Below are 25,065 nucleotides of genomic sequence, written 5' to 3'. Positions count from 1 at the left end.
ATTTTAAAAAGGAAATCAAGTGTTTACCAGTCCTTTTTTTTAAAAAAAAATGTTCATTCTTTGGTTTAAACGGATTAAACGAGAATATTCAATACGAACGGGAGAAAGGCCGCTAACGGTCCGAGGCGCCCATATAAATTTTGATGATGTTGAAACGAGAATATTGTACAACAGTAAAATTGGCGTTTTAGTTATATCAGTTAAGCCACGGCAACTCTTAGAAACTTCTTAAATAATTTTAAAACTAGGTGTTCATAAATAATCTCGTTTCTTAAGCAGAGAACAGCAAACCGAACGTTTCTAATGTTATTTTTTGGGGCGCGGATATTGCTTCAATAGTACGAAAGCATGCATAGACAGTTAGCATTAGGATTATGTAAAAACTAAAATAAAATCTGGAAACTTTTCTAAATATTTCATAATTATAAGACAAAAATGATATTGTCATAATAAAATACATTTGAAGGAACTGTAAATAAAAAGATAATCCATGTTTCACTAACTAGTGAGAAATCACAGACTTGTGAGAAAAGATAAAGGTTTCCTAAATTTTTGATTATTATTAAGTAGAAATGATATTATTTACCATTTAATATTTTTTTTTTATTTTTGCCATAAATTCAAAAATATGTCTATGCCTGGCACATATTTTTGAATAATTCTGGGAGAAAAAAAATCAAATTGGCATTCCTTCAGTTCAACATTTGTTTTCGGCATTAATTAGTGTACCCGGTCGATTTACATCGTCTGTCTTTTTACCACCCCTGATATTTTGTCCTGCAGATGAAGTTGCATAATGTGGCACCGATATGCATCAAAGTTTAATACTATTTGCAATTTTATGGTTATTTTTATTTAATCAGAACCATATGCCAAAAGATAACATCTTCATTTTCTTATAATAACATGCTATTATCAACTCGGAACATTTCTGAAAGCAATGGCCGTTTTTGGCATAAACCCACTATTTATCGAATTTATTATTGAAGAAGATAGGAACGGTATCATTGTTAATCATGATAACATTTTCACTTCAGAACAAAGTTGTTTTTATTCTATTTTAGACCAGATAAAATTCCATAAAATTACAAAATTTCCCATACAATATAAATTTCACGATTGCTATTTATATCAGATATCAGCTATAGATATCTAGTGCAAATTCAGATATTTTGGTTTTCTTATTAACTTTAAAAAATTTTATAAACTTATTACCACTTTTCAGTTAATGGAACTATGAAAATAGGATTTAAAAGTAGCATCGAGGCCGTTTTTCGATGGCTCTGTATTCTTTCTTGGAGAATAATATGCCCTTTTCGCCGTGAGTTTGTAAAAGTTACTAGTGACTGCTAGGTCATGTTTAGCCTATCTTTAGTCAGAGCCTTCTATGTTTGTTATAAATATGGCAACAAGGCACCAATATGGTGAAAAGCCTCAGTTTTGAGAAACTGAAAAATGTTTTTATCTAATTTTTTGTCTTAAAAACTTAATACAATGCTACATTATCTGGGCACATAAACATTTGATTTGGCACTAATTTTGATGATTTTAACCTAAGTGAGAAAGTGACGCCGAATTGGTGATTTTAAAGAGAATGCAGTAATTTTTAAAGTATGAAAATTATTTGTTTTTTCTAAAGCCCAGATAATTCTTCACGGCAGGATGGTATATATAGTAAAAAATTAAAACTTTGCTTCAAGTGTAAGGCACTTTAACTGTAACTCTTTTGAAGAAAGTGCTTCGAAAAACCATGATAAAAAAAAGTTAAAAAAATTAGTAAACATTTTCTTTCTTCTTTTCAGCCAAACTCTGCCACAAGACTTGTTTCGAAGAAAGTAAATGTTCTGAGATTGGTAATGATGCCATTAAGTGTTCTTGCAATTCATCTCAGTACTATCTAAGCAATGAATGCAAAGGTGATGTTGCCATTTTTATTTATTCAATCTTTATTTTATTTGTAATTTTATAATGATGTTCCTTAACACATTGCTGACCGGCAACTTTTCTTAAAATTACCCCATGTGCCCGACTATTGTTTTGAAAGCGGATGTGGAAGTAAAACAATTTCAATAAACTTTACAAATTTTTAATGCCGTATGATGAAAAGTTAACAATCTCCTATGTGTAATAGTACACCATGATTGATGCTTGATATGAGTGGAATATGTTTTGCAAATATATTCGGTTTCATAAAGTTAAAATAAATTGGTAGAGAATTAAATAGTAAAACTTGAAAGTAAGGAAAACTACGCCCACTTTTTAAAACAGTCACCACGAGATAACTGCTAACGAAAACACGAGTTAATTCGTGACCGGTCACCAACGTTTGGCCACGAAAACACGAGTTAACTCGTGACCTGTCAGCAATGTGTTAAATAACAATTTCGTGCGAAATGACATGTAGATGGCGATGTGGTCAGCATTGCGTATTCACCTCCTTTATTTCCCAAACTAGCTGGTACGCAATAATCTGACACTAGGTTAGCTTAATAATTCGTCACCGGAGTTAGAATCTTAGTTTTTCATAATTACACCTCAGTACCCAGAGTTATAGTGATTGTTTGTTTTATAGTGGTAGTTAATTTATCATAAAAACAGTAGAAATTTGCCTAGTTCAGCAACCACTTAATTGCTATAAATTTTCAACCCATTCTTTACATAACTATTTATATGTCTTTCACGTAACGAATTATTGTGGTAAACAGGAATGTTTATCTTAACATTTAATGAACGCGTAATACGTTTTATGACCAAAATTTATGGACCACTATAATAATTTTTTAGGATCACTAGACGTACTAATTATTTATAACAATTGTGATATCGTGACTTTGAGCACAAAAATAAAGCAAAAATAGTGACTTTTAAAGTTATTGTGGTGATCAGAAATGCTTTATGCTAATGTTTGATGAACATGTAATACACTTCAGGACAAAAATTAATGCACCACTGCACTAATTTTAAAGAGCAAGAAGACACACTTAGTAACTATAACCACTGTGATATTGCGATTGTTTTTGTTACAAAAAATGAGTTCCGTTAAAGCAATTAATAGGTATTTGCATGAATTTGAAAAACATTATCAAGAAATGTTGTATAGATTGAAAATTTAACCTTTACAAGTACTACTAACTTGTACTCCCAATGGGAGAGTACATGAGGGTACATGAAGACGACTTAATTTGAAGTTTATTAAAAAAAAAAAAGATTTTTATTGATTTTTTTTTTCAAAAAGCAAGTTTAAGATTCTTCGAGGAAATATTTTATTTTAATCTTTCTTAATGACAACATTAATTCATTTTACCAAGTTTTTTAGATTTTTCAGATTTCAATTGGTTCTAAATGACAATTTCTGATTGTTATCGAAGTCTTTAACACGTTCACACCGGGGTGAGCCACCAGTGGGTCACGCTAGATTGTCTCACCGGACGGCGGACCAGAGTAAAAACTGTTAACAAATAAATTTAACTTTTTAGTTTTTTTTCCGGGAATAATAAAAATCCATAACTACCAATTGTTTTTAACGGATGCAATTTTTAAATTGAATTGCTTCTTCGCCGTGATAAGTTTCCTTACCGTGAATTGTTATTGTTGAGAATAGTTTAACTCCTCCCGAATATTATCTAATATGGAAATAGGTCTTCTACCAGTATTTTCTCTTTTCCGTCTCGCTTTCAGGGCAACACCCGGCGTGAACGTGTTAAAGTTTTTAATTGTGTTTGACAACGAATTACGAATTCGTAATCTTAACGCCAGATTATCATTAAATAAAAACTCAAAGATTACAAACGTTATGACACGAGAAATTTAAATGAGAGTTAGGAATTGCAAGTCTAATTCAATTAAAAAAGAAGTTGCAATTCCTATTGTCTAGATATGAACAAATTTAATACTGTTCATACCTAGAACCATAATTGCTGTTGTCAAATGTTGTTAAAAATCTATAAAATCTTAACAATTAGATGATTTAAAAAAAGTTTTATAAGTTTTAGTCGTTATTTATTATTTCCTTCCAGTAGCATGAAAACATTTAAATATAGTTCTTTTTTCAAAATCAACATCAAAAGACGAAAACAATTCTGTAATTTTTTGTTATGGAAATATTTGTTTGCTACTTTTCATTTAAAAATAGTTCTGCAATTTTCTGCTATATAATCTAACGCAATCTAAAAGGAAGTGCTCAAATAATTTTATGTTTTCATTGTGTGATATAAAAAATAAATCACTAATATCGATAGCAAACATCAAAACATTTACCCGTAATTTTCAAACCATTTAGAAAAATAAGTAAATGAGACACCTCAGCACAGTTATGCACAAGTAAGTTGCTTGTATAGCTTATTTATACCACAAAAAAAGTAACATTCTCTTTTTTTTAAAAAAAGGAAGACTTTTTATTTAATATGTTTTCCTAATTTTCTTTTAGACGCAAGCTGTTTGTTTCAAAGCCTAAGAAGTAACTGTCAACGAGAATGCCCTAACTCCAATATGAAACGTGAACGTGGAATCTGTAGTAAGTAATCTGTATGTGTATATATATATATATATATATATATATATATATATATATATATATATATATATATATATATATATATATATATATATATATATATATATATATATATATATATATATATATATGTGTGTGTGTGTGTGTGTGTGTGTGTGTTACGGACGGGGAGTGTCGAGCTTCAAAGCAGTCTAGGGTTGCGTTTTAAAGCTCTTATTATGACAAAAAACTCTTAAATGGCAATACAAAATAATTAGAGCTGGAACATCTTAATGAGCTCTCTCCCCGTAGCCGTGAGTGAAGTGAATGTAGAGGGAGTCTGCTTAACTACAGGTGGCGCTGCATGGCGTATGCAACATGCAACACTCTGTCATCCTGACTTAGTCGGTCTCCGACTAATTGCTTTAAAGGTAATTATTAAACATCACAATAAAAAGAAAATTTTATTGACAGAAATATTTTGACAATTGAATTGAAATCTAAAACAATAAATTTATGAAAATTTAAATCTAAACTAATTCTAAATCTATTCAATTTTAATATAATATTTAGTTGATAGAGTAAATAAAGAAAAAATGCACTTTTCAAAATTATTAGGCAAATGAATTTCTCTTCAACCTATAAAACTAGCAGAAAATAAGTAATAAAAAGATATTTTCAAATTTCTAAATCTACAATTTTTTTATCTCACTTCTGAAAAATGTGATCAATATGAATATTTTGATCATTAAAATAGAAATTTGTTATTAATATTCAGTTAAATATGATCAATTAATATTTGATTTATGCAATAAAATCCAAAATGAAAATAATAAATTTTAAAAAAAATTCGAAAAATCTGTGTAAAAGTTCTTGCACTAATAAAATTTTTAAAAAATCGAAAGTCTGTGCAAAAGTTCTTGCACTAATAAAATTTTTTAAAAATCGAAAGTCTGTGTAAAAGTTCTTGCACAATTGAAAAGTTTATGGATCTTCCCACGGTTTCATTAAGTCTGCTGATGTGGATGTGACCGATGGTCCTTCTCCCATACCGATCTTGTGAACATTATATCTATCGTTGGGTCTAATTTTTGTCACTGTGTATGGACCGAAAAATTTTGGTCGAAGTTTCAAACCTGTCCCAATTTGGGTTCGTTTGATGGCAACTCTGTCGTGGAGCTTATACTTCGTTGCTGTCCTTCGTCTAGTATTATAATTGTGCTTGGTTTTTTCTTGCATCTCAAGTATATTGCTTTTTGCTTCTTTTCGCATTTGTTGTTGATTTTCAAGTAAAATATGTATGTGTTCTTCCTCGAGGATTTTCTTGATGTGCAGGTCTTCTTTATTTCTCATCTTAACCCCTGTTAGGAGCTCGAAGGGTGTAAACTTTGTTGGTGAAGAAACAGTGCTGTTGATTACACGTTGGACTGCTGGTACATGCTTGAACCATTTGCTGGGGTTGTCAAGGGATAATTTGGTGATGGCTGAGATTATCGTAGCATGAAATTTTTCCACCTGTCCACTCCCTCGAGGTTGACCTGTGGTGATTGTGACATGATCAATTTGTTCGTCTTCTCAGTACTTCTTGAATTCTATTGAGGTGAATGCGGATCCTTTATCTGAGATGATTCTTTTTGGATTTCCAAAAGTAATTTGTTGCAGTTGTAGTATATCCAAGGCATCTTTAGCTGATGTTGTTTTGACTGGATAAATCCATAAGAATTTGATGAAAGCGTCTACGACGGTGTAAATGTATTTGTAATTCTTATTTGCACTGGGTAGAGGACCAAGAAAGTCTATGTGGTATGTATCAAGAGGAATGTCTCCTTTTGGGATGGGATGCAAGAAACCTTCTTGTTTTCCTACTTTACGTGATGAAAGTATACATGGAATGCAATTGGAAATTACGTTTTCAACAGTCCTTCCTATATTTGGGAACCAAAATTGTTGTTTAACCATGTCTTCTGTCTTGTTGATACCAAAATGGCCTTTGTTGTGTTGTAGTTGAACTATTTGTTTTTGCATATCTTGAGGTATGACGAAGAGTTCTTGATTGTTTACTACTCTGTATAGGATGTTGTTTTTGTACTTGTAGTCTGTAGTTGGAGAGTGTTCGATTAGTTGTCTTATGCCTTGTGTGTATTCATCTTTGGCTTGGGCATGGCAGATTTTCTGGGTTGTTTCGTCAACTTGAATTGTCATGACAGGATATCGGCTAAGAGCGGCGACATGCTTCATCTGTTTTCCAGGTCTGTGTATTATTTCGTAGTCGAAATCTTCTAGTAACATTGCCCATCTAGCAATTTTAGGTGGCAGTTCTTTTTTTGACATAGTCTTTTGAAAAGTTTGGCAATCGGTGAAAATTTTGAACTTGGTGCCTACGAGGTAAATGCGAAATTTTTTAAGTGCTTGCACTATAGCTAAAACTTCTAATTCGTATCATGAATATTTTTCTTCTCGTGGGGATGTCTTGTGGCTCATATAATGAATGGGATGTAGGCTGTCATCTAAATCAGATTGCATTAAAAGAATTGCGCCAACTCCTTTTGACGATGCATCGCAATGAAGCTGTAAAGGTGAGCCCTGCTTGAAAAGGTGTAGCACAGGTTCAGTTGATAAGGCTTGTTTCAGCGTTTGGAAAGATTGTTGCTGTTTTGGGCCAAAATGAAAAGGAATGTTGTCTCTAAGTGTAATAATTGTCTCTTAGTGGTCGTGTAATAATTGCATAATCCTTAATAAATTTTCTAAAATATCCTGTTAGGCCTAGGAATGATTGAACATCTTTAGCTGTTTGGAGCTTTGGAAAATTTAAAACAGCTTTTATCTTTTCTGTTGAAGGACTAACCGTACCATTTTCTAAAATATGTCCAAGAAAGGTAATTTTTCTTTTCAGGAAATTGCATTTTTTGAAATTAAATTCAAGCCCATAGTCGGAAGCTACTTTGAAAACTTTCTGGAGTTTTTGAAGACCTTCGGACTCATCATCTGATGGAACAATCACATCTTCCAAATATAAAATCAATGCCCCGTCTTCTAAGAGTTCTCGAAAAACAATTTGTATAAATCGTTGAAATACTGCTGGTAAATTGGAAAGGCCGAAATGAACTTTGATGATTTCAAATTGTCCATCTGGTGTCACAAACGAAGTGTATTTGCGGCTTTGAGGATGAATGTCTACGTGGTGAAGCGCATTTCTTAAGTCCAGATTTGTAAAGACTGAAGCACCTTGTAGTCTATCGAAAATGTAATCCATAATTGGGAGTGGAAATCTTTCTGTAATTAACTTCTTATTTAAACATCGATAATCAATCGCAATGCGAGTTGAGCCATCTTGTTTTTTACATAAGACTATTGGAGCAGAATAATCTGAAGTGCTTTCTCTAATTATACCTTTGTTTAACATTTCTTTAATTTGCTTATTTACTTCTAATTTCTCGAAAATAGATAGGCGGCGTGGACGCTAATGGACTGGCATTTCATCTTGTAGAAAAATTTACATTTCATAATTAGTGTTCTTAATTTTATTTGGCCTATAAGATTTAATAAGTTGGTCAATTTCGGCACGCGTATCGGATTTTAAATGAGATAAATCAACATCGGCGTAAACTATATTTATATTAGATAAAAAATAATCCGCATTTTCAATAAACGCATTTTTAATCTCTTTATTTTCCGGATTTGAAGAATTAAAATAGTTTGTTTCTGTTTCGGCTGACGAAAATATATCGGTTTCGGTTTGTTTATTAACATCGGAAAGAGCACTCTGATCACGTGATTGGGCAGTTTCCGCTTTCTTATTAGGCGCAGACGTCATTGAATCAAACTTATTTATTTGTTTTCAAATTAATTTTGAGTAGAAGTACTTTTGCATTCGCATAACAAATTTTCGGTTTCAGTTTGAAAAGGGAGTGGTTCATTATCATTCTCCATCTCAAAGAATGACTGACCTTCGTCTAACTGACGCGACTGTACACGCTCGTCAGATCTATTTTTAGAAACTGGGGGAGAAAAATTATCGTTTTCTGTATGAAAGAAGTAGTAATTTTATTTTCATTTTTACACAGAAGAAGTAGTAAATGAAAGAAGTAGTAATTTTATTTTCATTTTTACACATTGAGTTTAATTCGAAAGTATTTTGTTGTTAGTTTTTATGCAAAGGAAATTTTGTTTTAGAATAAGGAGAAATCATATTTTCTTTTGAAATTCGATCATATTCTTTTTTTTGCTTCATTTAAATCATCCGAAATATTTGGGGGAGTTATTAAATCACAATAAAGATTTTTACAAACGGCTGCCGTTACTGTTATGGGATTTTCACGAAAACTTGGAAGCGCTAATTTTACTTTTAAAAGTTCAGCTTGTACTTCATTTCCGAAAGCACAAGTTAATTGAACAGTTCCGACACTTATTGTTTTGTGGGGGAATTAAGTGTTCTCGTACGCAAATAATATTGGCTCCCGAATCAACTAACGATTGAACGACTAGTTTATCATTAACGAAAATGTTTTCATATTGTAGTTCATGCTTAGATTCATTAAATATTTTAGCTTCGACTTTGCAAACAGGGTCTCGATTTGAGTTAAATCTACGATTTGAATTAGTTTCGTTTCTGGGAAAGCTTTAGCGGGAATTATTTCATGATTGGTATTCTGTTGGATTTCTCTCATATTAGAGGATTGGTATTCTGTAGGATTTCTCGGAGATCATTTTCTGAAATGTTTAATAAAACGTGACTTGCTTTTGCTTTTTCGCCTAAAATATTTATCAATATTTCAGATTTCATTTCATCCTGTACTCTTTTTGTGGTAAACGAACGTTCTAGAGATTGAAAAAATAAGCTGTAGTTCTCCGTTCTTTTCGGCACAGGCATGCTAAGTGTTCGGACGCTTCTAATAATACTTTCGATATCGGGACCATCTTCACTTGCGTCTGAATATCTAGATGAGTTCAGGTTGGCACTAGGAGTGTTTCGAAGGTTTGCTAATTCGATTTGGCGTTCTAGCTGTGCGAGTTTAATTTTTTCTAAGTCTATCTTAGCACTTTCGCTAATTTTTTCTAATTCTATCTTAGCACTTTCGTTATCTTCGCGGACTTTCGTTCTTCGACGGTTGATGCAACTCGATTTTTAACGAAATCCACGTTCACTTTGAATACATCACTTGATTCAATTAAGCCTTTTAGGGTAATTAACGTAGCGTTTTCCGGTACAGTTATTCCTAATTCAAATGCGATCTGTAGTAGACCTTCTTTTCTCGTATTTTTTTACATGTTTAGTAATAAAGTTGCTCCTACCTGTATTTCTTGAAATTGAAAGTAAATCCTTTTCGTGATGATTCCAAATATTTTTTCAATGGTGTTGATTTGAAGGAACGGCGGTTTTTTTGCTGTTGATGATCAATGGCGGCAGTTTCGTTTTGCCGGTGTAGCTGTAGGAGAATTCTTGTTTCGTTTTATACTGCTGTTGAGTTTAGCTTAATTGAGATAGGTGTGGCCGAGCCCCCATGTTACGGACGGGGAGTGTCGATGAAGCTTCAAAGCAATCTAGGGTTGCGTTTTAAAGCTTTTATTATGACAAAAAACACTTAAATGGCAATACAAAATAATTAGAGCTGGAACATCTTAATGAGCTCTCTACCCGTAGCCGTAAGTGAAGTGAATGTAGAGAGAGTCTGCTTAACTACAGGTGGCGCTGCTTGGCGTATGCAACATATATATATATATATATATATATATATATATATATATATATATATATATATATATATATATATATATATATATATATATATATATATATATATATATATATATATATATATATATATATATGGGTGATTCTTTTTGAACATGACGATTCGGACCAAAAAATTTCTTCAAATTTAAAGTCTTCAAAATAATCTAAAATTTTTTTTGTATACTTCTTTAGTTACATTTATTAATATCTTACAGACAGCAGTGTAGTTTATTGACACTTGCTTGAGAAAAAAAATAAAATAGAAATTTATCAAATCTTGAATACCAGGAAAATGGCATATTAGCTTAGAAGATTAAAAAAGTCATTTTAAGTTAATAGTAAGTAACTCATCTTAAACCTTTATGTTAGATGGACCATAGATTGCTTAAATTAATTCTTTTTATCCATAATAGAAAGAATCAAAAATTTTTTGTTGCTGTTATGTACAGAATAAAATTGTGCATAATAATCAATCATTAAATAAATAAATAACTTTAATTACATTAAACCATATTACAATGATACATAAACTTGGTATTAGGTTAATATTTGCTTTTCCTCCTTACAGTATTAGCAGTTAAAAAAATTTCTGGTAACACTTCAATGTCCTGGATTTCATAAGCCAGGAAAATGACAGCCAGGATAATGACAAATTCGCCATTTTATAGCATATAACTTTACTTTAATTTAATATTTTGGCCCAAGACGTTTACATTCTGCGGAAAACATCAGGATTTCTTAAAATAACTCAGATAAATCTATGTAGTTTATGTTATTAACGATTTCAAGAAGCCAGGAAAATGACAACACAGAAACCTACTCACCTTGAAAAATTTTTTGAAATAGATTTTGAACCAGAAAATTGGTTCTTTATTCATGCAACAAGACATGTTCATATAGGAGGGTATCTAATCAATCTATTAACAAAAGATATTGATTGCTGGCTCTATCTATTTTAGTTATAAATTACTAAATAAAAGTAGCCAGGAAAATGACAGATTTTCTTGGGACAAACAAATTATTGACAGAAAAAAATTATTTTAAACTAAGTTTTTGTAAATAATACCCTCTGCGTATATTCTAGAAATGCTTACACTGGTTGAGATAAAAAAAATTAGATAGTGGAAAATTTTTGGGCTAGTTATTTTGAAGCTAGTTATTATTGGAAACATTGTTTGGGACATGCCAGGAAAATGACATTTTGCTACACAAAACAGTCAATGATAGTGCAAAGTCATTTTAAAATGCTAATAGCAATGCAATTTATAAATTTTAAAGAAAAGTTCTTTTAGCATTATAGTATTAGATCTTGGAGCAAAGGACAGTGAATTATCATATTTCGTGAGAATCACCCATATATATATTAGAGGGTGATATCCTTTTCTTTCACTCTCTATATTTTTTAAAGTTTGAAACAGTATTTTGAAAGTTTAGTTTTTTTCTAATTTATTCACTTTCACCATAGAGAAGTACAGTGCATAAGAAAATAAATGGACTACTCTGAATGACTTTTGGTCTAATGATTGGATCTCAGCTTTCTAGGACTCAATCTTAATAGTTTGAGAGAGTGACCTAATGAATTAGTAATTAATTTAAGTTATGAAATAGTATACAGAAACGTACTTTCTCTGACTAACACATCTTTTTTTTTCGACGGATTTGGATTTCTGATTTCCAAAATATAGGGGAATTTGGGAAATATGGTCTTAATAGTTTGGTCAGAAGAGTGGTCTAAAGTTCGAATCCCTAAATGATAATTTTATTCTTTGCGTATTTTGCCATATCCCGGTAACTTCTCAAGTGAATTGAGAGATTTTTGCACAGAATTATTAAATCATTATTTGAGACCATTTTTTTCTCTGCGCACTGTACAGAGCACGAAATAAAAAACAGACTACCCTGAAAAACTTTTGTTCCAATGATCGGATATTCACGTTCTAGGACTCAATTTAAATGATTCGAAGTGGGCGACCTTTGTGCTAAAATACAAACTAAGGCTAACAACGTTAAAGAGCACAGAAATATTTATAGAATACAGACAGCTGTTTCGGAAGCTCAAAGGGCAACCTTCATCAGTGCAACAGTTGCATTGATGAAGGTTGTCCTTTGAGCTTCCGAAACAGCTGTCTGTATTCTATAAATATTTCTGTGCTCTTTAACGTTGTTAGCCTTAGTTTTTAAGACGATAGTTAAGTTTGTTTAGTTAAGAAATAGTTTAGTTATAGTTAAGATACAAAAACGTATTTTCTTTGTGTAAACATTCCGTTTTCCTGACTGATTCGGATTTGTGAACCCTTCAATAAAGTGAGTGGCCTCAATCTGGGAAGATGGTCACAATAATTTACTCAGGAGAGCTGTCCAAAGTTTGAACCCTTTAATGTTAATTTTACTTATGTCTCGAAAAGGACAAACTATTCACTCACAAGGGAGAAATATGTAATTTTTGAAATATTTAATGTTAAAGAAATGCACATAAGGATTGATTGCGAAATAAATATTTTTGTCATACGATCACCATATAGCAACCTTGTTCAGTATTGTTCAAATCCTTCTCCCAAAAACAGCGAAATAGTATCGTCGGATACCACGTGATGAAGGCGGAGCCAAGTGCCAACTCCTGGTGAACGAATTATACTCTCTCAGGGATTCTTCGATCAGTCTGGCTGCCCAAACTAGCAAAACTTTTATACATTACTCATACTCATATGTGTTGGTTATCTTAGCATCAGCCCCGCTAGGGGCTCCAACTAATTCATCTGAGTGGAAATAAATAATAAATCGCCGAAGCGCAACTGAAAGGTGAAAGTTGGGGTTCAGTATCTTTTACTGGGAGAAAATTAAAATGAAGTAGTGAGATTGAACAAGCAAGTTTGAGAGAGAAAAGAGGTTTTGTGGCAGACTGCCTCACCTCCCTTCGAGGTATTACCCCCGAGTTTCTCAGGTGCACAGTAGCCACATAGCCCCAGGGAAAAGGAGAAATGCATAATAAATGCGCAAAATTATTTACAAGTATTTACAGCTATTTACAAAATTTACGGGACAAAACTCCGTCGGATAGGAAAAAGGCGGTTGCCGGGCTATATTTTATGTTGTCTTTGATGAGCTCAAAATCAAAATTTTTAAAGTAATTGCACGTATGACAAGAGAGTGCATCTCTGAAGAAACTTGCACATAGTTCAGCTATGTGCTCATCTATTTTGTTGATTTTTAACTCTCGTCTTAGATCTTTCATTCTCATGGATCTGGGGGCTCCTGTGATATATCTGAGGAATTTATTTTGAGTAATCTCCAGTTTCTTTTTTTGACTAACAGTGGTTGTGCTCCATGCAGGGGCTGCGTAGCTGATGATCGGTTGAATACATTGGAGGTATAGGGTTCGTTTTGTTTTGAGTGATAGTTTTGAATTATAGTTTAATATTGGTTTCAGAGATCTATAGGCTCCTTGCGTTTTGCTAAGAATATTTTCAATATGGGTATTCCAGTTTAAAGAACTAGTAAGAGTGACGCCTAGATAGGTGGCCTTTCGAACTAGTGGTATTGCATCATTGAAAAGAGTAATATTTGGATAAATGACTTTCTTTTTACTTGATTTCCTAATAATTAGTAGTGAAGATTTAGTGGTGTTGATGGCTACCTTCCATTTTGTGCACCAGTCTTCGATATGAGGTATGATATTACTGAGATTAGTAACTGACTTCTTGGGATTAATTGATCTGCTCATAAGTGCTGTATCATCTGCGTAGAAGGCTGAGGTGATGTTTCTCATATTATTAAAATTTGGAAAGTCTGCTGAATAAATTAGGTAGAGCACAGGACCGAGAATTGAACCTTGCGGAACTCCTGCTTTAATGTTTCTAGCGGAAGAAAATGCTGTATTGATCTTAATATGAAAAGTTCTGTTTGTCAGATAATTATTAATTAGTAGTATTAGATCTTTGGGGATATTGAAATTTATGAGCTTGTATACGAGGCCCTGATGCCAGACTCGGTCAAAGACTTTTATACATCAGAGAGATACCAACTTGCTCCGGACAGCAAATATATATCTTAAAGTGGTAGTTTGTAAATTGTGATTCTCGGTTTAATAAATTCAATTTAGTAGATTTTTATCCATCACTATTTCTAAATAATTCGTAGGCTTATATAATTCACCACTTTATCGTACTTACGTCATGCTATACCATTTAAATAACAAGCAAAGGTAGTCAAATATTTACAAAATCTACTTTGTAGTTATTTACCGTTTTTTTAATTATTTTGGCGGGTCCGGAGCAGTTGGTATCTCTGGGTATGCATCACTGCTAGCAATGAAATTTCTCTGTAGTGTTACTACAGATATAATTATAATTTTTTTTTACATGAATAGGGTCAAATGATAGTATAGTTCTATTCAGTAGATATTATTTCAATTTTACATACATCTGTTTGGAAACTAAGGTTTGCTTGCTTGCTTTGAATTGGTTAGAAAGGGCCTGTCCGAGAATTGAACACTCAATTTCTTCATAGGAGGTATGCCCGTGGGAGACTGGAATTTTGTCAACGTACGATAAATTGAATAAGTCAGCGAAAGAGAATGGCAGAACTAGTAGCACATCGTAAATTTATATTTCTGCAATCTGGATTAAAATTAAGTATCCTACTTGAGTTGGTATACTCCTGACTCAAAAAGGCATATAACTGCAGATCAAAATTTGTTTGAGGTACCTAGCCTAAGGGGGGGGGGGAGGCTACCTGCTTCTACATCTAAATTTCAAACATAATACAAAAAGTAGAAAGGGGGGATGATGGATAGTGAATAGCTAGGTCTAAATGCATTGAAAGAACTTTATTTCGTGTTGGAAGATCAACCCGAGTGTCTAACTTTCAATTCATAATTTATTAAGTATTCATAATTTCAATTCATATTTTATTTATAAATAGTTTCTAAAATTGAAGTAAATGATGCTCGAGTGTGCATTCTATGCTATATAAACTCAAACATACATCACTCTCGTCAATAATGGAATTTAGAGGCGTTTTATGGCCTTCTTAGGTTGAGTGGTATCCATTTTGTTTTATATACTAAGTTAACAATTTTTTAATAAATAACTGTAACAAGTTTTTCGTTTACGTAGAACCAGTAAAATCAGATGAAGCAAAAACAATTATTCCCTGCACATTGCAATGTGGACCATATGGCTATTGCTTTAAAGGAGAAACAGAAGATACAAAAGAAACATGTGTTTGCATAAAAGAAGCGGTTCTTGTAGTTAATGGTGATAAAAGTAAGGAAAAATATTTTTCTTTTTATGATAATCAAAACCTTTAGGAGTGATTCCATGATAAATTTTGTTTGCTTTTGTTACTTTTATGCTATTTTAATTCCTGCCTTTTTATTCTTTAGTTTTTTCTTTTTCTGATGTTTTAAATTAGGAATTTTCACTTTCTTAATTCTAGAGATTCAAAATTATAAGGATATCCTTTTTTTCCTGATTCTTTGATCTTTTTTCTCTGCTTGTGACACATGTTTTATAACGAATCGAAAATACACTGATTATAATTTAACAGCTTCTTTTCTGTGAAAATTTAAAGAAAAAATATTATTTCCAGCAACGTAAAATTAATTTACCGATAAAAAAATTAAAATTTTACTTTTAAAAGCCACTGACTTAACCCTTTTGAAGGCTGTGGTAAGTATACTTACCACCACGTTTTACCACTTTTAATTTAGGTTTCCATTTTTCAATAACTTCAGCTTTCTTGAAGTGAGTTTAAATAAAATTGGTAACCATTTGTCACTTTTGAAAAACGTATAAAAGGTATAAAATACATAATTCCTTTTGAAGTTTGTAGCATTTAAGGGATTTATTTTATAAATAAAGAAAAATAAAAGTCAGTAAGTTCCTAATAGGTCATGTTAAATATATTTACCACAAAAAAATGGCATTTTTATAAACTAAATGAGTTTTTTTTAATATCAATTACTGTTCTTAAAACAATTTCAATTCCAAAAATACTTTAATTTACATTTACTAGAAATAAAGGGCCCGTTAAAGGGTTAAATTTTATGTGTAAAAAATACACATATTAGTTTTGTTTTATCTCATAATTTTTTTAATATTTATTAAATTCAATTTATCATAAAGTTTTCAATGTTTAACAAAAATTTCAATTTTGTGACGTCACGAGTGGATGAAGAAATATTCTTCAAATTTTTCGTTTTCTAAAAGCGTGTAAATTCAATGAATTCCTTCAATGGGAAATGTAAAACATTCTTTAAAAATCAAATGTGAAAACATAATAATTCATTTATTTGCTATTGAGAAAAATCCATATTTTCTGTCGCGTTCTGGTCACCTATTCCGTGTAACTTTGACTATTTATTCCTTAAATCGAAAATTATTTAAATTTCTCTAAAGAATACCGAAACTGAAAACAATAAGTTACTCTATCCAAGTGCAGTTGATTAACTGGAAAAAATAAAGTTCGCTGCTTAAAGTCGATCCTAACGAACAGGTTCAACCGCAAATTCTGAGCATGTCAAACCAGCAATATTTAACACATTTTTGCTATTCAGCAGAGACTAATTTCTTTAGAACTCATGACGTTCAATTAATATGATATCTTGAAGTTCACTTAATTTGAATTTGTCCAGAGTTATAAGTCTTAGTAACAGGGAAAAAAGGCTTATTATTCTATACTATTGAAAGAAAAATCTTATACACCGCGTGTCAAAATGCAAGATAAGGAAATGGGAAAACTAATATAGGTTCGGTTCGCTTATTGTTGACATGTTTTTAATTATTTTTGATTCTTCTTCTATTTTATTGTTATTACTAGTTATAACATTTATAAATTAGAGATTTACAGTTAATTTTATATTTATAGTTAATTATATATTTATAATTAATTAAATATTTTCGTTAATTAATTACTCTAAATTAATTATCATGATTATACCTGAAGTAAGGTGAAATACTTTCGAACCGTTAAGTGGTAAATTTAGCCTAGCATCTTTAATCATATCCGCATACAGTTTATCATAAGATTTTCAACACTTTCATACCTAAACTGGGGACAAAGAAGCAACAATTTTTCTACTACATTTTATTTTATTTCTCTCTTTCAGGTACTTGTGAACTAAGAAGAGAATTTGTGTGTCCAAGTGGTGTAGAATTGACTAAAGATAAGACTAAATGCAATTGTAATGGGAAATTCAAGGAATCAGCGAACAAGATTACGTGCGAACGTAAGTTTTTAACTTTAGTTTCATTCTTTGGAGAATTTTCAAAAAATTGCTTCCTTAAGGGTGTCGCAAGCCCTCATGCCTCATGGCAAGCTCAAAAACTGTTTTCCTATGGCTTTGCAAGCGCAGAAATATTAACTTTTTGTTTTTAAAAACTTTGAAGTAGATGTAATCTGTAACTCGAGAAGTGGCTTGTCGCTATTATCTTGCTTAATCCCTTTATCACCTTTTAAATTATCATGAATCATCTCATTTAATGTATATTCATCATCTTTAATATTGTCTTTTATCACCTTGTAGTTAAAATCAATAAATATAATTTGATACTCAGAAAAGGCGGTCCTTATAAGGTAATTAGAAACTTTCCATTACCTCTATATTAGACTGAAAAAACAAGAATTAATTAGATTGAGCAAAGTACTTTGCTCCTTTTTTTAAAAGTTGAATTGATGCTTCTTTTAGATATTAAATGTAAGTGCAAGCAAAGGTAAAAAATAAAAATAGATAATGTTCATTTGCGAATATTGTTTTCTGTTTCATATTTTTAAGATCATTTTGTGAAATAAATATAATTATTATTAAAGATAAGTTTACCCAACTTTTGGGAACATTAGAAAAAATATGCGAACTATGGTACCAGTGAATTGATTCATAAAAAAGAAATAGATGGTTGTATAAAAGGATGTTTTGGGGAATAATCCAGTTAAAAAGCAACATAAAAATGTATTTTGTGATTATAGTGCATTTGCAATCTAAATAAAGTTTAAACTTCATGTCTAAAACCAATCAAAGCATTTCAGTCTACTAAAATCAACTGAAATTGACTTAAAGAATCAAATTACACGTTTCATATAATGCAAAAAGTAAATAAATTAATTATTCTAATGCCAGCTACTAATTTTTTTAAAAAAAAAATAAGGCTTTAGTATCAAGTTGCATAAAAATAACTATTCAACAATGCCTAAAAATGTTTACTATAGGAATAATCGAATGAAATATTTTCAAACTGGGCAGTAATAAATCTTAATGGGACAGAGTGATGCAAAATATAGTGGTGTGTAGGAAGAGAAGTATTTAAAAGATTTGTTTTAATGTGCTCAGATTTGATGACGAATTTATGAGCGATTGTTTTAAAAACCTTAGCAAACCTTAGCAAAAACCTTATTTGTCGAAACAAAAAAAAGCATCGCCAAAAAATAGACAATAAATTAGTATTCTTATAAAACTGTCTCATAAGAATATTTCAGCATTTGTGCATTTTAACACTAGGTTCACGGACGTTTCTTATATACCTATCTCTACGAACAAGCGTCAATTTGACGCATGAAAGAATACGTATAATTGTGATTCTTAATTTAATAAATTCTATTTAGAAGATTTTTATCCAGCACTATTTCTAAATAATTCGTAGGCTTATATAATTTATCACTTTTTATTTGCAAAATTTACTTAGTAGTTATTAACCGTTTTTTTATAATTATTTTGGCGTGTCCGAAGCAGTTGGCATCTTTGCATTTAGAAACCAATGTAATTATATACTATAAGAAAAAGAATGAAAATATGAGATATATATTTGTGAAATATTCTAGTATTATATTTTTCAATACTCGATCTAAGCAACTGAAACCTTCAAAATCTGACATCAATTGACATTCTGCGTTTGTTTTTTCTATTATTGCTTATCGGCAACAGTTTATCGCTTGTTTCATTTGAGATAACGATAGCGGATAAGGGATCGAAGTATTATCGGTACATTCCTATTTATTATTGATGTGATGTTTGCATGTTTACTCAAAATTTTGTCTAAATCACGATCGCATCAAATTGACGCGTATCCGTAGAGATAGGTATACCACAAAGAGAATTTCAATATTTCAACGCTTTTGAAGAAAATAGACTTCAATATATATTTACCTCGATCAAAGGTTAAAAGTCATTACAAGAGATAAAATAAAAATTCAATCGGGTTTTATAATTTTCCTTACAAAACTCGAAGTGCGTCGAAATGACGCGTCCCGTAAACCTAATGTTAAAGATTATATTTTAGATAGTGATTAAAAAAATTCAAATGCGAAATACAGTTATTTAACTTTAAGTGAAAATAGAACAAAAATATTAGTATTTTAGAGAAAAAATATCTATGCGTTTAAAAATATGGGGATTCAGTGTTTCCAAACCACCTGAACTCATGCTTTAATCTGTCCTTTAGATACCAAGAAAGATTATATCTGCCATTGCAAATCAACTATTTTTAAAAAATGAAAGTGTTTGGTTTTAGGTCTTATTAATTTATAATTTTTGATATTATAATTATTTTTAATTTTCAGATAATATAAAAATATAAAGAGGAATATTATTTTCTTAATTTAAATTAAATAATTACTTTTCTGAAAAAAATTTCCTTTGTTTCACAACTTTTTACCAGTTTTGACCAATTTATAAAATTATTAGCTCATTAGAGCTTGTAAGCAATTTTTCAATCCAGTTATAGATGAGTGCTCTGTTTAAATGGCGTAAACATAAAAGCAGAGCTAAAACCATTACCTTCCAATTCTCGTGATATATTTGAAGAAATAAGCTGATGAAACACGTAAGTGACCTTTGCAGGGACATTTATTAATCAGAAAATGCGGTTGCTTCAGCAAGGGCATGATTATTGTGATGGAATAGATTTTGCTTTCACTTTGAATTTGACATGGCTAATCAACATTAGTTTTGAGAATACTTACGTAATTTTTACATTTAAAATTAATTGGTCTTAAATAAAATAAACCAAAGAATTATAAGCACCAACTTCTAATAAATCTATAATAAAATAGTTCAAATACCACTTTTCTTTTTCTTACCCAGAATCGAATGTCACTTACCTACATCATCCACTCAGATTCTCATTTGCAATGTTTATATTTTAGAAAGGTGATAGTTAAAATATAGAAAAGTTAAGATTTTGTAACTAAAATTAAAGCTTTCCCGCAATTATATGTGTTGAATAGGAAAGGGGGGGGGCTCCACAGTTTTGTAATCCAAGGCAAAATTTTGGCAAGGAGGTCAGTATTGCGCACTGACTGCTTTTTTCTCTCGGACAAATTAGTATCTGAAATTGAATTAGCCTTAAGCCCATACGAAGTATAAAAACCCAGTTCTTCACAAAGACAGCTCTGCCTTTGGTCTGAATAAAATGTTTATTTTCTTTAAACTGTTCTTTTTTCTTCTTCTTTTCAGTAAAAACATGCTCTGACAAAGATGTCCAAGATGAGTGCAAAAAACAAAACGCAGTTTGTGAAATGGACTGGAAAAATGGAGGCGGTTATGACTGTAAATGCAAAGATGGATATTATCAGGACCCAAAAAGCAAAATATGCTTGTGTAAGTATAATTTTGAAATACAAAAATAAAATTAAGTATTTTAATGTTACCTAATGATACGACTTAAAAGTTATCTAAAAAAGAATTGAAATACAGAATTGAAAATTTCCAACTTTTATGGAAGACTTTGTGACATTGAAGTCCCTATTTCACATGTTAAACCTCCAAATAAGTTATCAAGTTGTAGAGAATCACCGTAGAATGTACCCTGGCAGACAGAAAAAAATCACAGTATCTGGAACTATTTAGAAATAATAATGTTTTTCTGGAACAGAAAAAATCTCTTAAATAAACCCTAAGCCAAACTTAATGTCAATTATCAGTTAATTCATATATGCTTTAATGCATTACATAACTCAAATATTTTTTTTTGTCAAAATTCCCTCGAAGTAACAAACTCTGAGTCAATTAAGCTTCCTCTAAATATCGAAATTTTCATTTCAAATTTTATATTTCATCTCATTTTATTTTATAGCATTTTATTTCATTTTATTTTACTTTATAACCAGTGCTGAACAACTAATCCAATTCTGAGTTTACTACTATCAATATTCAACTCTGCAGTCTTATAATTTTGAACTCAAGATAGAAGAAAAGGAACTTCTGGAGCAAATATTGGGGGAAATTCGCCTTTGCGCTACATGAAGAGTAAAACCTTGAAAACTTTTCACGGTTAGCTCGACGACAGGAGAATGAGGCGTGTACCACAAAGCCTATTTTACGTCAGAACTTCACGTTTAACTTTTTTTATCAAAAAGAATAAATTCATAAGGAAATATATATAAAAATTTGAATTTTATTTTTCTAATGTAAATTTATAACGCAAAATAAAAATGCAACAGTAATTTTTTTGCAATTAATGCTTTTGCATTTGAGAAATTGTTTTGAGTGTGCGGTAATCTTTAATATGTGCTATGTCTTTAATACATATTTCATTTTTCATTTCCATTAAGAAAATAAGTTTTAAAATTTTATTACAGATAAAACTAATGTTTTAAACTTAAAAGTGGAATGCTCAAAGAACAATAAAGTTGCCTTTATGGATAAAAATGGTCAAATCGTTTGCATGTGCCCTCCTGGTATGAAATCAGCAAGCAATGAGCCATGTACTGAAAAATATGATGGTATGTTTTACTGAACATTATTTTAGCAGTAAAAAGAAATGCACTCGTCTTATTTACTCAATTTATTTCAGATAAAACCACATATTTGATTAAAAATTTACCCATTTCAAAGGCAAAATATGTTCATGGCTCAGTGGTCGATGTTTTTGCTTTAACCAAGGATGTCATTTCTGCAGTAAGTTTTATTTCGTTTTTCTATACTAATTTCGTTAGAAATATTTTAATAATTCCTCCTTCTATTTCCGATTTTAGTTGTTTTAAAATTGTGTAGTTTAAAATTCTCTTGTTTCGCCAAACAAAGTTGTGTTTAAAAGAATAGTATACTAGAATGCATTTTGTCTCAAATAAGGAATGTGGAATTTTGAATATTTTTAGAATTGTGATTCGGAACTTTGAATTAATTCTTTTAAGAACTTTTGCTGTGAATTGTAATTTACAAAGCTAGATCGTTTGATAGATTTCTGTCAGAAGTAGGTAGCTTTTACAGTTAATTAATCTATATAACATTGTTTTCCAAGTGATGTTTCATGTAATATCATAAATTTTGCATAATATGAATAATACAGACAGGTCATTTTCGAAAAAGCCCCCACGAACTGAAAAATCACAAGCTAAATCAAAAGTAGTAGTTGGTCAATGCTTTTGAGGAACAAATATTTCATTTGCATTTCAAATTAGAATAAGTTAATGTCAAATTATCTTAAATATTCCATAAGCAACTTACAACGCACAAAATGGTTTATTTTACAGTTCTATTCATAAAAAATACTTGCTTTCTCAATAAAACTCGAAACGCACAAAGATATAAAATGGTTAAACTTTAGTATATTATTGCTCAAAAATAAGTAAATATCAACTCAAAGCTGTTTTTGTTCCTTCTCCATAAAAAAGAACAAAAGAAAAACAGACTGTTACCATAGCAATTTAATTTTATGAACCAGATCAAAGCTAATGATTAAACAGATAATAACACTCAACAACACGAGAGATCAATTATGGGCGCGTTATCGAAAAAGTACATTGCCAGAAGTAAGGTCAATTTAGAAAATCTCACGTTATAATATAAATAGTTTGGCTGAAGATTTAAGGCCAAAATGTTTAGTGGAAAATAAAGTAAACCAAATAACATATATGCTAATGCTTAACACTAGATTTACGGGAAGCGTCATTTTGACGCATTTCGAATTTTATGAGGAAAATTACAAAACCCGTTTACATTTTTATTTTATCTCTTGTAATGACTTTTATCCATTGACTGAGGTAAATACACTCCATAACAAAAAAAAATCGACCCACCAAGAAGCAATCATCCAAGTGTTTTGAAATTTCGTATGCATGAATGTTTTGAAGAGATATGGCTGGAATGATGCCGACTGAGGACGTATAGTCTTTAGCGACGAATCCCGCTTCCAACTGTGTCCTGACGATCATCGAAGACGTGTTTGGAGACGCACAGGGCAGAGGGGGGATCCTGCCTTCACTATTGCACACCACACCGGCCCTCAACAAGGCCTTATGGTCTGGGGTGCCATTTCCTTTGACAGCCGGACCCCTTTGGTCATCAGAGGTACACTTACTGCACAGCGGTACGTCCACGACATCCTAAGACCTGTTTTGCTACCGTTCCTTTTGCAGCTCCTTGGGCTGGTTTTTCAGCAGGACAATGCCAGACCACATACGGCACGTATTGCTATGAGCTGTCTGCAAGCTTGTCAAACTCTTCGTTGGCCTACCAGATCACCAAATCTCTCTCCCACCGAGCATGTCTGGGATATGATGGAAAGGCGATTGCATCTGGCAAGGAATGTTGATGACCTCGTTCGACAATTGGATCGAATTTGGCAGGAAATACCGCAAGAGACCATCCGGGAGCTTTATCGGTCTATGCCACGCCGTGTGGTAGCTTGTATCCAGGCTAGAGGCAGGTCAACACCTTATTGAACTTATTACTGTAACTCTGCAATAAATTATTCAATTGTTTTGAAATTTTAATCATTTACTATTCTGTACATTGTCTTCCTATCCACCAATTTTCGTTTCAATCAACTCCTTCCTGGTGTGTCGATTTGTTTGTTATAGAGTGTATATATTGAAGTCTATTTTCTTCAAAAGCGTTGAAATATTGAAATTCTCCTTATGGTATACCTATCTCTACGGATTTGCGTCAGTTTGACGCGATCGTAATTTAGACAAAATTTTCAGCAAACATGCAAACATCACATCAATAATAAATAGGAATGTACCGACAATACTTCGATCCGTTATCCGATATCGTCATCTCAAATTAAACAAGTGATAAACTGTTGCCGATAAGCAATAATAGAAAAAACAAACGCAGAATGTCAATTGATGTCAGATTTTGAAGGTTTCAGTTGCTTAGATCGAGTATTGAAAAATATAATACTAGAATATTTCACAAATATATAATTATACTGCTTTCTAACTGCAGAGATGCCAACTTGTACGGACACACCAAATTAATTTTTAAAAAAACGGTAAATAACTGCTAAGTGAGTTTTGCCAATATAAAGCGGTGAATTCTATAAGCCTACGAATTATTTAGAAATAGTGGTGGATAAAAATCTACTAAATTGAATTTATTAAATCAAGAATCACAATTGATAAACTACCACTATAAAATATATATTTGCTGTCCGGAGCAAGTTGGCATCTCTGTCTGTTATATGTATTCGTTCATGAGTCAAATTGACGCGTGTTCGTAAATAGGTATATAAGAAACATCTGTAAACCTAGTGTTAATGCGGTTGACGAAAGAAAGGTTAAAAATAGATTTTGATGCTCAGTTGTTGTGTCATTGAATAATAATTAGCTATATACTTCAATTAAAGAAAAGTTAGTCGTTACATTTTTTAAGGAAAAAATTTGCATTTACTCTTTATAAAATTGAATTGAATTTAACTAACTGATTTATTTATTTAAAGAGCTATTAGGAATGATTAAATTCAGGAAATGAAAGAAATTTAAAAGTTAGGAAATATGTATCCTAAAATGGTGCCAAACATATTATTTTCTCTTATTAAGTAACTTTTTCACTGAATTTAGATTTTTGCTGCCTCTCAATGCATTAGAAGTGACTGTACTCTGAATAGCAAAACTAGCTTAC

The 25,065-nt window shown here is 31.3% G+C and overlaps 1 protein-coding gene across 3 annotated transcripts in view; it reads left to right on the top strand.

Annotated features, from left to right (window-relative positions):
• Window positions 1-25,065, top strand: part of LOC107446532 (uncharacterized) — a 149,303-nt gene that overhangs the window by 102,864 nt on the left and 21,374 nt on the right. For all 3 annotated transcript variants that reach the window (XM_087163687.1, XM_087163686.1, XM_087163685.1), the window contains 7 exons: window positions 1,803-1,916; window positions 4,427-4,513; window positions 15,341-15,490; window positions 17,335-17,454; window positions 20,674-20,817; window positions 21,798-21,941; window positions 22,013-22,116. In XM_087163687.1, coding sequence (XP_087019813.1) covers window positions 1,803-1,916; window positions 4,427-4,513; window positions 15,341-15,490; window positions 17,335-17,454; window positions 20,674-20,817; window positions 21,798-21,941; window positions 22,013-22,116 — 863 coding nt within the window. The remainder of the gene's footprint in view (window positions 1-1,802; window positions 1,917-4,426; window positions 4,514-15,340; window positions 15,491-17,334; window positions 17,455-20,673; window positions 20,818-21,797; window positions 21,942-22,012; window positions 22,117-25,065) is intronic.

Source organism: Parasteatoda tepidariorum, chromosome 5 (assembly GCF_982258835.1).
Source record: "Parasteatoda tepidariorum strain Cologne lab strain chromosome 5, Ptep-v5.0, whole genome shotgun sequence".
In the NCBI taxonomy this organism is placed as follows: domain Eukaryota; kingdom Metazoa; phylum Arthropoda; class Arachnida; order Araneae; family Theridiidae; genus Parasteatoda; species Parasteatoda tepidariorum.
Note: the sequence above shows the minus strand (reverse complement) of the source record. Positions and strands in the feature narration are given on the sequence as shown.